Source organism: Salmo salar, chromosome ssa26 (genome assembly GCF_905237065.1).
Source record: "Salmo salar chromosome ssa26, Ssal_v3.1, whole genome shotgun sequence".
Taxonomy (NCBI): Eukaryota; Metazoa; Chordata; class Actinopteri; order Salmoniformes; family Salmonidae; genus Salmo; species Salmo salar.
In genome coordinates, this window is record NC_059467.1 from 21,407,740 (window position 1) to 21,421,183 (window position 13,444).

General features: G+C 43.2%; 1 protein-coding gene across 2 annotated transcripts; it reads right to left on the minus strand.

The window, feature by feature from the left end:
- Window positions 1-186: 186 nt before the first annotated feature.
- LOC106587420 (cleavage and polyadenylation specificity factor subunit 5) lies at window positions 187-8,369 on the minus strand. 2 transcript variants are annotated; one of them, XR_001324442.2, is made up of 7 exons: window positions 8,077-8,369; window positions 2,077-2,277; window positions 1,894-1,957; window positions 1,110-1,199; window positions 921-996; window positions 722-861; window positions 187-597 (listed from the first exon to the last, which is right to left on the minus strand). XR_001324442.2 is itself a non-coding variant. In XM_014175797.2 (7 exons), the coding sequence occupies exons 1-7, from the start codon at window positions 8,199-8,201 to the stop codon at window positions 576-578; spliced, it is 693 nt and encodes a 230-aa protein (XP_014031272.1). In that variant the 5' UTR covers window positions 8,202-8,369; the 3' UTR covers window positions 187-575. The 2 variants fall into 2 exon arrangements, 1 of the variants encoding a protein (XP_014031272.1); XM_014175797.2 differs by having other exon boundaries at window positions 722-836.
- Window positions 8,370-13,444: the final 5,075 nt, after the last annotated feature.

Genomic DNA, 13,444 nt, shown 5'->3' on the forward strand with positions numbered 1-13,444 from the left:
GGCCATTTTGTGTCGTCAATATAGCAGTGAAAGTTGACATTGTGTTTCCGAATGACATCACCAAGAGGGTAGCATATATAGTGAAAACAATACACCAAAACGTCATCAACACACTTGTTATAAAAGCCAGTCTACATGAAAATACAAAAAAATAAAAATAAAGAAAAAGAAATAGCATGACAGTAATACAGGTTAAAACACAACAGGAAACTCAATGCTGTTGTTTCTTTAATCAAATAAATGTATTCTGTTGCAAGAGCATAAAATCTGATTCTTGAGACACTGGGTTGCAGTTTAATCATGTAAGAAATAACAGATTTTTTTCAGATCCAAACAAAAAGTCTGACAGTATATTTTCTTCCATCATTGTAAAGAGCACATTTACAGTCCCTTCTCTTGAGATGGTGTTTTTTTTTGTTTTTTTATCAGCCTTACCGGGAAGCCAGAGGTGAGTAGCCTTGTGTTGCTTATTTTGATTGCCCCACATTGTATTACTTCCCCTCCATGTCTTCATTTCACCCATATATGGCTGCACTCACAGAGACAGCCAGCCACTGTGCCCATTCTCACACCATTTAGTTGTAGATAAAGTTGAACCTACAGGAAATAAATATGAATATACAGCATACCTGAGCTCACACACACACACACACACACACACACACACACACACACACACACACACAAAAGTGATTTATATGCAATATATAACACACACTACCTGCTTAGTAGTTGCGGTAGGCTGGATATGATTGGCCCATAGCCGGGGGCATTGTCATAAAGCTCAAACAGAGGGGCTGCCACCAGTTTGTAGTTCTTTGGGACTGCAAACAGAGCTGAAAGACACAGAAGCAAATATCACTAAAGATTATGTGAGTAGAGTATGTAGAACAGATTTTGACTAGCTATGGGGCACTTACCTTTTTCTTGCAGTTGAACTAGGAAGAGCTTTTTATGCTCCTTGGGTTTAGTGATGTGGGCTGGAATGTAGGGATACTGCAGCAGAACAGAAACAAATATTTACCACACACAAATATTTAGTGTAGGCTCAATATCTCCTCCTCCATACATTTCAGTGTAAACTGTACTGTGTGTTGGGCTATGCTCACCTGTGGGGGTTCAAAGTTGGGGCGCCACCAGTTTCCGATGGAGTCATCGATCACCCAATCCTGCTTCACCCCGTCCTGCCGGCCCAGGATCTGACAAAGACACAGTAAAGACAATCACTATGGCATCACGGCATCCTGCAGGATCTTAGAGAATGCTACCCCATTGATAGACGCAAACTACTTTGGCGCCTATTGACGATAGTGTCTTTTGACCGGGGTAGTTTTGTTAAAAGCCCCCGACACTTGCTCTAAACATTAACACGCATCGCTTGCAGTACTGTTTTGGAAACATAAGGAATTCATCTTTCATATCAGCGAGAAATATATATTTTTCTAACTGTAAATTACTACACAACTTTATAGGGTTAGGTTTGTGTTCCCACACGGCCATATCCCCATGTTACAGTGCTTGTTTACGGAAGACATAGGCTGCCACCTGTGCCAATTAGCCATCTTGCGCGCTCCGAACACCTGTGTGTAAGTTAACTGGGGAGCAAGTGTTGTTCATCAACTGGAGGCACACAATGTGTGCAAAACTGCTACAATAGGTTTTGTTTTTTTTAAAGATTCTTTCTCAAAAGCGATGATTATTGACGTTTCTAAACATTAACACACAGCATCAGAATTGGAGTTTACACGGAGCCAAATGTAGGCGAATGGAGTGGCTGAAAACTACATACGGAGAAGAAGAGTTTGAGAGCTAAGAGAATACAAGGATGGATGTCATCTGAGGTTGTGATTCCAACTCTGGCCGGCCTCCTTTGAGAGTGCATGTGTATCGTACCTCTGTCATCAGGCGTTTCAGCCCATCCACCTCATCCTCCCCTGGGCTCAGCTCTCCACCTGGCCTGCAAGAGACAAATAGACAACCCTATAGGAGAACCATACAAACATGCATGCACACACTTTAAAAACAGACTGTTTGTGTAACTCCTGCAGGCTGTGCTTGGTTGGTGGTAGTGCTTACAGTTTGAAGAAGGTGGTTCCCAGCTGCAACAGCAGTACATGGGGCAACCTGTGCTCATGGACAATAAGCACTCCCTCCACCGCCCTCCGCATGCCCAGCTTGTCAAACTCCTCCCGCATCCTCTGGAACCGTGCTGCCACTGAACTGTCCTTCTCATACAGAGGCTCCTTGGTCCCAAATGTGTAGTTGGTGAGAGGGTATCTGAAACAATGTCATGAATACCATTTTTAAACGTGCACATCCCATAGCATGCCTCTACTAACATGCACACACTACCCATAACAGGCGGTTGGTGGCACCTTAATTGGGGAGGAAGGGCTCGTGGTAATAGCTGGAGCGGAATTGGTGGAATGGTTTCAAATACATCAAACACATGGTTTCCATGTGTCTGATGCCATACCAATCGCTCCGTTCCAGCCATTATTATGATCCGTCCTCCCCTCAACAGCCTTCACTGCTACCCAGTAACCCCCCCCCACAAACACACACTGTATAGCTTTTGAATGAGGATGCATCTACAGGACGGTAGACTAGCAATTCATCATTTTGTGTCACAAACTGGGCTGTCAAATTGGACAGAGTCAGCTGCAAAGCTAGCCAGAATTCGAATAGACATTCATTACATTCTCTCTCCAGTCAGAACGTGGCTATGCAACGATCAGGACAGCGCAGAGCCGGCTCAAGATACTGCTTGGAAAACATACCTCAATCCAGGGATGGGAGATGGCAGTGTACTACTAATTGTCTCATCATCCTAAACGACATATCGAGAAGATTGAAATACTGCTAGTCTTTAATGACTGTTTGTTCTTCGTCAGCATGCTAGGATAGCTAATACTATTGCAGTCCACTAGATTCGACAACACTTCCGGTAGTTACTCACCCCAACGCTAGGCCAGAGACGGTAGAGAAAGCAAGACACCCCACTCTCAAATTGTTTCTGATCGGGGCGGGGCCACTCTGGTTTACTTATTGTCTCCGTCCAGCGGGTGCCCCAGGGCGAGACATCTCACTGGCAAATGTTTTCTGGGCAAGACAGGTGGAGTGAAAGGGAGGGGACAATAAGTAGACCAAAGCTAGCTCAAAGATAGAAGAATGAGACAAAAGAACAAGCCAGATATTTCACCTGATGCGTAAATGTGAAGCATCTGGTTGGCATTTCCACTCACAACCAAATATGGTGATGAGAAGAAGCCCAGTGGCTGGCAGTGGGAGAAGATGGAGCAAGATGGATTTTCTCATCGATTAAACATTTGATCTTAATACAGTTTTCTGTTTCCAAAACTATAATCTGTAACAGAGTGGACTGCATTTTGTAGACTTAACCATTTTCCAAAGCTTCTAAAAATGGTGGTGTTTACTACAAATTGTGTTATTGCGCACACACACACTTCAGAGTACACATTCCATAACGGAAATATGCAAATACATGCTACAACGCGCCAATAGGATCTCACTAGCGGGTGTTGAGTGGTAGTGTTCTGTCCTCTCAGACCTGTGGTCTGGAGTAGGATTAGATAGGGTTAAATAGTGGAATGGGGTGGAGATTTTTTTTAATTAAAGATGGCTAATAATTGGAGGGGCAATTTTCCACTAAGGTATCAACAATTTAATGTCGGTAGGCCGTGAATGGTCTCACACCAGTGCAATAGGTGGTGGTGTACGCACCTAAAAGTTGGATGCAATCTGACAACCAAATCCTAAAGAAGAAAAAAGATTGCGCCAGCTCGTTCTTGTTTCACAAAGATAATATATTAATTATTATAAATTCAAATCTGTTTTCACATCAATACATAGGTTCATTATTAGGCTACTTAACATAATTTACATATTTAATTGTGTCAATGGAAGTTGTTCTAGGTCAACTTGTTTTTTGGAGTCCAGCCTTCTTTTTAATTACATTTTGATTTGTTAAAATCCCACCTGTTTCAACCCCTATTACTAGCTTGTTCAACCTCTTTTTCGTACCGTCTGAAATCCCGAAAGATTGGAGAGCTGCCGCGGTCATCCCCCTCTTCAAAGGGGGAGACACTAGACCCAAACTGCTACAGACCTATATCTATCCTACCCTGCCTTTCTAAGTTCTTCGAAAGCCAAGTTAACAAACAGATCACAGACCATTTCGAATCCCACCATACCTTCTCCACTATGCAATTATGCAATCTGGTTTCCGAGCTGGTCATGGGTACACCTCAGCCACGTTCAAGGTCCTAAACAATATCATAACCGCCTTCGATAAGAGACAATACTGTGCAGCCGTATTCATCAACCTGGCCAAGGCTTTCGACTCTGTCAATCACCATATTCTTATCGGCAGACTCAACAGCCTTGGTTTCTCAAATGACTGTCTCGCCTGGTTCACCAACTACTTCTCAGATAGAGTTCTGTGTGTCAAATCGGAGGGCCTGTTGTCCGGACCTCTGGCAGTCTCTGGGGGTGCCACAGGGTTCAATCCTCGGGCCGACTCTTCTCTGTATACATCAATGATGTCGCTCTTGCTGCTGGTGATTCTCTGATCCACCTCTACACAGACGACACCATTCTGTATACTTCTGGCCCGTCCTTGGACACTGTGTTAACCTGTTAGGGCTAGGGGGCAGTATTTGCACGGCTGGATAAAAAAAATGTACCCGATTTAATCTGGTTACTAATCCTACCCAGTAACTAGAATATGCATATACTTATTATATATGGATAGAAAACACTCTAAAGTTTCTAAAACTGTTTGAATGGTGTCTGTGAGTATAACAGAACTCATTTGGCAGGCAAAACCCTGAGACATTTTCTGACAGGAAGTGGATACCTGATGTGTTGTATTACCTTTAAACCTATCCCATTGAAAAACACAGGGGCTGAGGAATATTTTGGCACTTCCTATTGCTTCCACTAGATGTCACCAGCCTTTACAAAGTGTTTTGAGTCTTCTGGAGGGAGATCTGACCGAACAAGAGCCATGGAACGATGATGGCCCATTAGACACCTGGCGCGCGAGTTCATGTTGGGTACCCTCGTTCCAATACGTTATAAAAGAGTATGCATTCGTCCACCTTGAATATTATTCATGTTCTGGTTAAAAAGGCCCTAATGATTTATGCTATACAACGTTTGACATGTTTGAACGAACGTAAATATATTTTTTCCCCTCGTTCATGACGAGAAGTCCGGCTGACTTAGATCATGTGCTAACAAGACGGAGATTTTTGGACATAAATGATGAGCTTTTTTGAACAAAACTACATTCGTTATGGACCTGTGATACCTGGAAGTGACATCTGATGAAGAGAATCAAAGGTAATGGATTATTTACATAGTATTTTCGATTTTAGATCTCCCCAACATGACGTCTAGTCTGTATCGCAACGCCGTATTTTTCTGGGCGCAGTGCTCAGATTATTGCAAAGTGTGATTTCCCAGTAAGGTTATTTTTAAATCTGGCAAGTTGATTGCGTTCAAGAGATGTAAATCTATAATTCTTTAAATGACAATATAATATTTTACCAATGTTTTCTAATTTTAATTATTTAATTTGTGGTGTTGACTTGACTGCCGGTTATTGGAGGGAAACGATTTCCTCAACATCAATGCCATAGTAAAACGCTGTTTTTGGATATAAATATGAACTTGATAGAACTAAAAATGCATGCATTGTCTAACATAATGTCCTAGGAGTGTCATCTGATGGAGATTGTAAAAGGTTAGTGCATCATTTTAGCTGGTTTTATGGTTTTGGTGACCCTGTCTTTGAATTGACAAAACATTACACACAACTCTTGTAAATGTACTGTCCTAACATACTCTAAATTTATGCTTTCGCCGTAAAACCTTTTTGAAATCGTAAAACGTGGTTAGATTAAGGAGATGTTTATCTTTCAAAGGGTGTAAAATAGTTGTATGTTTGAAAAATTTGAATTTTGACATTTATTTGGATTCAAATTTGCCGCTCTTGAAATGCACCTGCTGTTGATGGAGTGCACCACGGGTGCTAGCCCATAGAGGTTAACTAACCTTCAGGCGAGCTTCAATGCCACACCACTCTCCTTCCGTGGCCTCCAACTGCTCTTAAATGCAAGCAAAACTAAATGCATGCTCTTCAACCGATCACTGCCCACACCTACCCACCAGTCCAGCATCACTACTCTGGATGGTTCTGACTTAGAATATTTGGACAACTACAAATACCTAGGTGTCTGTTTAGACTGCAAACTCTCCTTCCAGACTCATATTAAACATCTCCAATCCAAAATTAAATCTAGAATCGGCTTCCTATTTCGCAACAAAGCATCCTTCACTCATACTGCCAAACATACCCTAGTAAAACTGACTATCCTACCGATCCTTGACTTCGGCGATGTAATTTACAAAATAGCCTCCAACACTCTACTCAGCAAATTGGATGCCGTCTATCACAGTGCCATCCGTTTTGTCACCAAAGCCCCATACACTACCCACCACTGCAACCTGTATGCTCTCGTTGGCTGGCCCTCGCTTCATATCCGTCGCCAAACCCACTGGCTCCAGGTCATCTATAAGTCGTTGCTAGGTAAAGCCCCGCCTTATCTCAGTTCACTGGTCACCATAGCAACACCCACCCGCAGCACGCGCTCCAGCAGGTATATTTCACTGGTCACCCCCAAAGCCAATTCCTCTTCGGCCACCTTTCCTTCCAGTTCTCTGCTGCCAATGACTGAAACGAACTGCAAAAATCAGTGAAGCTGGAGACTCATATCTCCCTCACTAGCTTTAAGCACCAGCTGTCAGAGCAGCTCACAGATCACTGCACCTGTACATAGCCAATCTGTAAATAGCCCATCCAACTACCTCATCACCATATTGTTATTTCTTTTTGCTCCTTTGCACCCCAGTAGTGCTACTTGCACACTCATCTTCTGCACATCTATCACCCCAGTGTTTAATTTGCCATACTGTAATAATTTCACCACTATGGCCTATTTATTGTCTCACCCCCCTTATCCTACCTCATTTGCACACACTTTATATAGACTTTCTGTATTGTATTATTGACTGCATGTTTGTTTATTCCATGTTTAACTCTGTTGTCGTTTGTGTTGCACTGCTTTGCTTTATCTTGGCCAGGTCACAGTTGTAAATGAGAACTTGTTCTCAACTAGCCTACCTGGTTAAATAAAGGTGAAATATTAGTTTTTTTTTAACTCCGTGTTTCTTCTGCCCACTATGCTTAATTTGCTACCACTGTAAACGACACAGACGAACTATCTTGGGTTAGTTATTTAATCAATAAGGCCCGAGGGGGTGTGGTTTATGGCCAATATACCATGGCTAAGGGCTGTTCTTTGCACAGCACAACGTGGAGTGCCTGGACACAACCCGTAGCAGTGGTATATTGACCATATATCACAAACACCCGAGATGCCTTATTGCTATTATAAACTGGTTACCAACGTAATTAGCGCAGTAAAAATAAATTGTCATATCCGTGGTATACGGTCTGACATCCCATGGCTGTCAGCCAATCAGCATTCAGGACTCGAGCCACCCAGTTTATAAAAATGTATTTGATATTATGGAGGCACCATGAGCTCACGCGGGGAAGCACACTTACACAGACTGGAAGATTAAACTCTTATCCACCATCTTTAGCTAGAATTCAAATGTTCATGGAATCCAATGGGCTGCTATAGCATTAGCCTAGCATGCTGACGAAAAAAACTAGCAGTCATTAAAAACTAGCAGTATATCAATCTTCTCGATTTGTCAGTTGGAATAATGGGATTGAGGAACATTTTCAGAACCATATCCCTCGCCAACTCTGTGCTGTCCTGATCGTGCCATAGCAGTGTTCCGACTAATGTAATTAACGTTCGTCGGATTCTGGCTACTGCAAAGCTTGCAGTCCATTAACTCTTCCATACAATTGAATGAAAGACGGGTATTGTAGTAGTCTTTGCATAACCACTATACATACACACATAATCTGACGTTAAAAACCAATTGTCGTCGTCCCTTCATCCTGTTACTCACAAATTAATGGTTCTCTCCAGGCTGAGTGGTTTTGCAGGCGCGCTCATGTATTTGTTCCCGCCGAACTGACTGACCCCGCGCGGCCAGCCGGCGGATGAACGATTGGGAGCAGGCACACTCGACATTGCTCCAATACCACTATACAAAATCTAGCTTCAAAATCCTCAGGTAGAAATGCAATGCAAAACATGTATTAGAACAATAACAAAGAAAAATGGAAGGACGTAACCATGCGCAAATTGCCTTCTTCTCTTTCTCTTTTTCCTGTTCCGTGTTTGATGCAGTAGGTATACTTCGACAATTGCGGCATTACCGCCACCTATCTTGCTGGAGTGTAATAACCAGTAATAAAGTAGCTCCTGCAGATTAAAATCTTACTTAAGAGACTGAATTTTGAGGTGGTCGAACTCTATCCAATTGCTTTGCCCTTGTCCAACATACCCCAAAAGGTTCTGTTAAATGTAAAAACTCTAACCCTGCATGGATAAGGTAATGATGGTGCATCAATAAAAGCACTTTTCTCCATCAAATCTAATTTTATTGGTCATGTTCACATATTTAGCAGATGTTATTGCGGGTGTAGCGAAATGCTTGTGTTCCTAGCTCCAACAGTGCAGTAGTATCAAACAGTTCAGAACAATACACACTAATCTAAAAGTAAAATAATGAAATTAAGAAATATATAAATATTACATCGAGCAATGTTGGAGTGGCATTGACAACAAAAAGGTATTTATTTATTTTACCTTTATTTAACTAGGCAAATACAGTAGAATAGGATACAGTATATAAATATGAGATGAGTAAAGCAGTATGTAAACATTATTAAAGTGGCCAGTGATTCCAAGAAAAAAAAATCTATGTATATAGTGCAGCAGCCTCTAAGGTGCAGGGTTACGTAACCGGGTGGAAGCCTGCTAGTGATGGCTATTTAACAGTTGAGATAGAAGCTGTTTTTCAGTTTCTCTGTCCCAGTTTTGATGCACCTGTACTGACTTTGCCTTCTGGAAGGTAGAGGCGGGAATAGGCTGTGGCGCAGGTGGTTGATGTCCTTGATGATCTTTTTGGCCTTCCTGTGACATCGAGTGCTGTAGGTGTCCTGGAGGACATGTAGTTTGCCCCCGGTGATGCGTTGGGCAGACCGCACCACCCTCTGAAGAGCCCTGCAGTTGCGGGCGGTACAGTTGCCATACCAGGCCGTGATACAGCCTGACAGGATGCTCTCAATTGTGCATCTGTAAAAGTTTGTGAGGGTTTTAGGGGCCTCCGTTGAGGTTTTCCTGTAACTCTCATGGGTCAGGAGGCTATACATGAGTGTGTCATGTTGGTAGGCTGTTACCTTCACATAACACAGAGCTGTACACACGTTGTATATTCAATACAGGCCCGGCCCAGAGTCACACACAGGTACTCTTTGTTTACAGCATATCATCACTACCACCAGTAGTGAAGGCAATCTGGGGAACGACTCAGAGCTTAGTGTGTCTCAGTCAGCCCAGCCAGACAGAGGTAGTGAGACATCCCTGTTGAGTTTCTAACCAGCATTCTTTGTGGATTTTAATAGTCTGGACAGTTCGGCCCTATGCAGCACCCAGAGTCCTATCCTTACTGGCACATGACCCGTGTGTTGCCCAGCGTGATCATGGGCTTCTGTTGCATTGTGGGAATCCCTGGGAATGTAGTGGTTCTGGTAGTCGTGGGGCGGAAATTTTCAACATGCGTCTGATGCTGAATCTGGCACCGTGTGACCTGATGGTCTTGCTGTGCCTGCCTCTAGTTATCAACAACCTACTGAGGGCCTGGGATCTGGGCCCCGCCGCCTGCAAGCTGCTCTTCTTCCTGATCTATTGCAGCCTGAATGGTAGTGTGCTGACCATCATGATCCCTGCTGAGTGTGCAGCGCTGCGTCCAGGTGCTGTACCCCCACAGCTGGGCACGGCTAGGCCGTATGGGGTAAGAGGCACTCCTCCTGTCCCTGTGGGGACTGGCAGGGTTCATTGCCTCTCCTGCCTTCTCTGTCCTTGATGTCAAGACATACAACGGCGGCAAATCCTGCAGCTCACACTTCCAGAGCCTCAGACAAGAAATGGCCATCCTACTTGTCCAAATGCTGCTGGGATTTGTAGTTCCCTGCTGCATCCTGATGGTGTCCTACTTCTACCTCCACAGGAGGGTGAGCCAGGCGGCCCTGTTCAGGCAGCGGAGGGTGACCAAGCTGGTCATCTGCATCGTTGTGTCCATCTTCTGCTTCTGGACTCCGCTGCACCTGTTCAACCTGCTGGCCCTGGTGAACTTGGCTGTGCAGAACGAGGTTGTGGAGAATGTGTGTGACTCAGCTTGGAATGACCTCATGGGTTTCACCATCATCAACAGCTCCCTCAACCCTTTCCTCTATGCCTTCGCCTCTTCAGGAATCCCCAGGGCAAGCCCCCACCCGACCACCACATGACACTGGCTTCCATTGAGTAGATATAATTGTTTAAAGCACTATGTACAAGCATTATGTAACTGTGACTATTTTTGTTGTGCTTATATTTTGTTCAAATTATTCTAGAGGACATCTGATGTGATTTGTATTTTATGATAGCAGCCAGTGAATGTTTGCATAAGGAAATAAGTGCATGTGTCTTATTCAAAAGTAAAATTAAGGAAAAAACATCTGAGTAACTGACAATTAAATTCTTGCTGTTGACAAATTAAAAGTTGTTAAGTTCACATTTGCCTGCTTCTCAATAGAGTTGACACAATTCAATTACTAATCTATATTTATTTATCAATATTCAGAATGTTATATAAACAAAACAATAGAGGTTAATAAAAAAACAAAGCTGCCTCTGTACACTATGGATTCAACACAATGGGAAGATGGGGCGATGACCTCAGGTTGTCAACTGGGGTGAGTCTGGGGTCGCAGCTGTGTGTCCTTGACAACCTCCATCTCCATGGAAGGGACCAGGTACCGTACAGCCCAGTGCACCATGCCATCAGGAATCCTGCAGGACACACACACACACACACACACACACACACGGTGCTTTCGGAAAGTATTCAGACCCCTTGACTTTTTCCACATTTTGGTAGGTTACAGCCTTATTCTAAAATTGATTAAAATAGTTTTTTCCCCCCTCATCATTCTACACACAATATCCCATAATGACAAAGCAAAAACAGGATTTTAGAAATATACATTTACATACACTACCGTTCAAAAGTTTGTGGTCACAGAAATGTCCTTGTTTTTGAAAGAAAAGCAAATTTTTTGTCCATTAAAATAACATCAAATTGATCAGAAATACAGTGTAGACATTGTTAATGTTGTAAATGACTATTGTAGATGGAAACGGCAGATTTTTTATGGAATATCTACATTAGGCGTACAGAGGCCCATTATCAGCAACCATCACTTATGTGTTCCAATGGCACGTTGTGTTAGCTAATCCAAGTTTATAATTTTAAAAGGCTAATTGATCAATAGAAAAATGCAAAAGCTTATGTCAGCATAGCTTAAAACTGTTATGCAGATTAAAGAAGCAATATAACTGGCCTTCTTTTGACTAGTTGAGTATCTGGAGCATCAGCATTTGTGGGTTCTATTATAGGCTCAAAATGGCTAGAAACAAAGCACTTTCTTCTGAAACTCGTCAGTCTATTCTTGTTCCGAGAAATGAAGGCTACTCCATGCGAGAAATTGCCAAGAAACTGAAGATCTCATAAAACGCTGTGTACTATGGACCATTTTTTTTTTGCTTTTCTTTTAAAAACAAGGACATTTCTAAGTGACCCCAAACTTTTGAACGGTAGTGTAAGTATTCAGACCCTTTACTCAGTACTTTGTTAAAGAACCTTTGGCAGCGATTACAGCCTTGAGTCTTGGGTTTGGCGTTACAAACTTGACACACCTGTATTTTCTCCCATTCTTCTCTGCAGATCCTCTCAAGCTCTGCCAGGTTGGATGGGGAGTGTTGCTGCACAGCTATTTTCAGGTCTCTCCAGAGATGTTGAATCTGGTTCAAGTCCAGGCTGGCTGGGCCACTCAAGGACATTCAGAGACTTGTCCCGAAGCCACTCCTGCGTTGTCTCGGCTGTGTGCTTAGGGCCATTGTCCTGTTTGAAGTCTGAGGTCCTGGGTGCTCTGGAGTAGGTTTTCATCAAGGATCTCTGTACTTTGCTCCATTCATCTTTGCCTTGATCCTGACTAGTCTCCCAGTCCCTGCCACTGAAAAGCATCCCCACAGCATGATGCTGCCACCACCATGCTTCACCATAGGGATGGTGCTAGGATTCCTCCAGAAGTGACACTTGGCATTCAGGCCAAAGAGTTCAATCTTGGTTTCATCAGACCAGAGAATATTGTTGCTCATGGTCTGAGTCTTTAGGTGCCTTTTGGCAAACTCCAAGCGGGCTGTCATGTGCCTTTTACTGAGGAGTGGCTTCCATCTCACCAAATATTGCAAAGATGGTTGTCCTTCTGGAAGGTTCTCCCATCTCCACAGAGGAACTCTAGAGCTCTGTCAGAGTGACCATCGGGTTCTTGGTCACCTCCCTGACCAAGGCCCTTATCCTCCGATTGCTCAATTTGGCCGAGTGGCCAGCTCTAGGAAGAGTATTGGTGGTTCCAAACTTCTTCAATTTAAGAATTTTATATATTTTTTTTAAATTTCACTTTTATTTAACCAGGTAGGCCAGTTGAGAACAAATTCTCATTTACAACTGCGACCTGGCCAAGATAAAACAAAGCAGTGCGACAAAAACAACAGAGTTACACATAAACAAACGTACAGTCAATAACACAATAGAAACATCTATGTACAGTGTGTGCAAATGTAGAAGAGAAGGGAGGTAAGGCAATAAATAGGCCATGGAGGTGAAATAATTACAATGTAGCATTAACACTGGAGTGATAGATGTGCAGATGATGAAGTGCAAGTAGAGATACTGGGGTGCAAAAGAGCAAGAGGATAAGTAACAATATGGGGATAAGGTAGTTGGGTGTGCTATTTACAGATTGTCTGTTGTGGTATCCCAGGAGGTCTACCCCGGGGGACAGTAATAGAGGGGAGGTACGTGAGGCGACGTTGGCTCCCTCTGCTGGGAATACGGGAGCTGGGCACCCCGACACGGACAGCTCCAAGTGGAGGTAATTAGGGGAAAATGGAGGCCAAATAAAAGGAGCACTGTGGCACACGGGGAGAGACCGACACTGAGCAAAAGTAGAGAAGAAGGACCGAGCCAAACCTAAGTGATTTTCTTTGTTATGTTTATTTTCTGTCTTAGTAAAGTTGTTTTTGCGGACTAAAACCTACCTGTCTCTGTGTCAATCTCTGCACGCTCAACCCAACACCTCACAGTTTATCACACTGTGTACAGG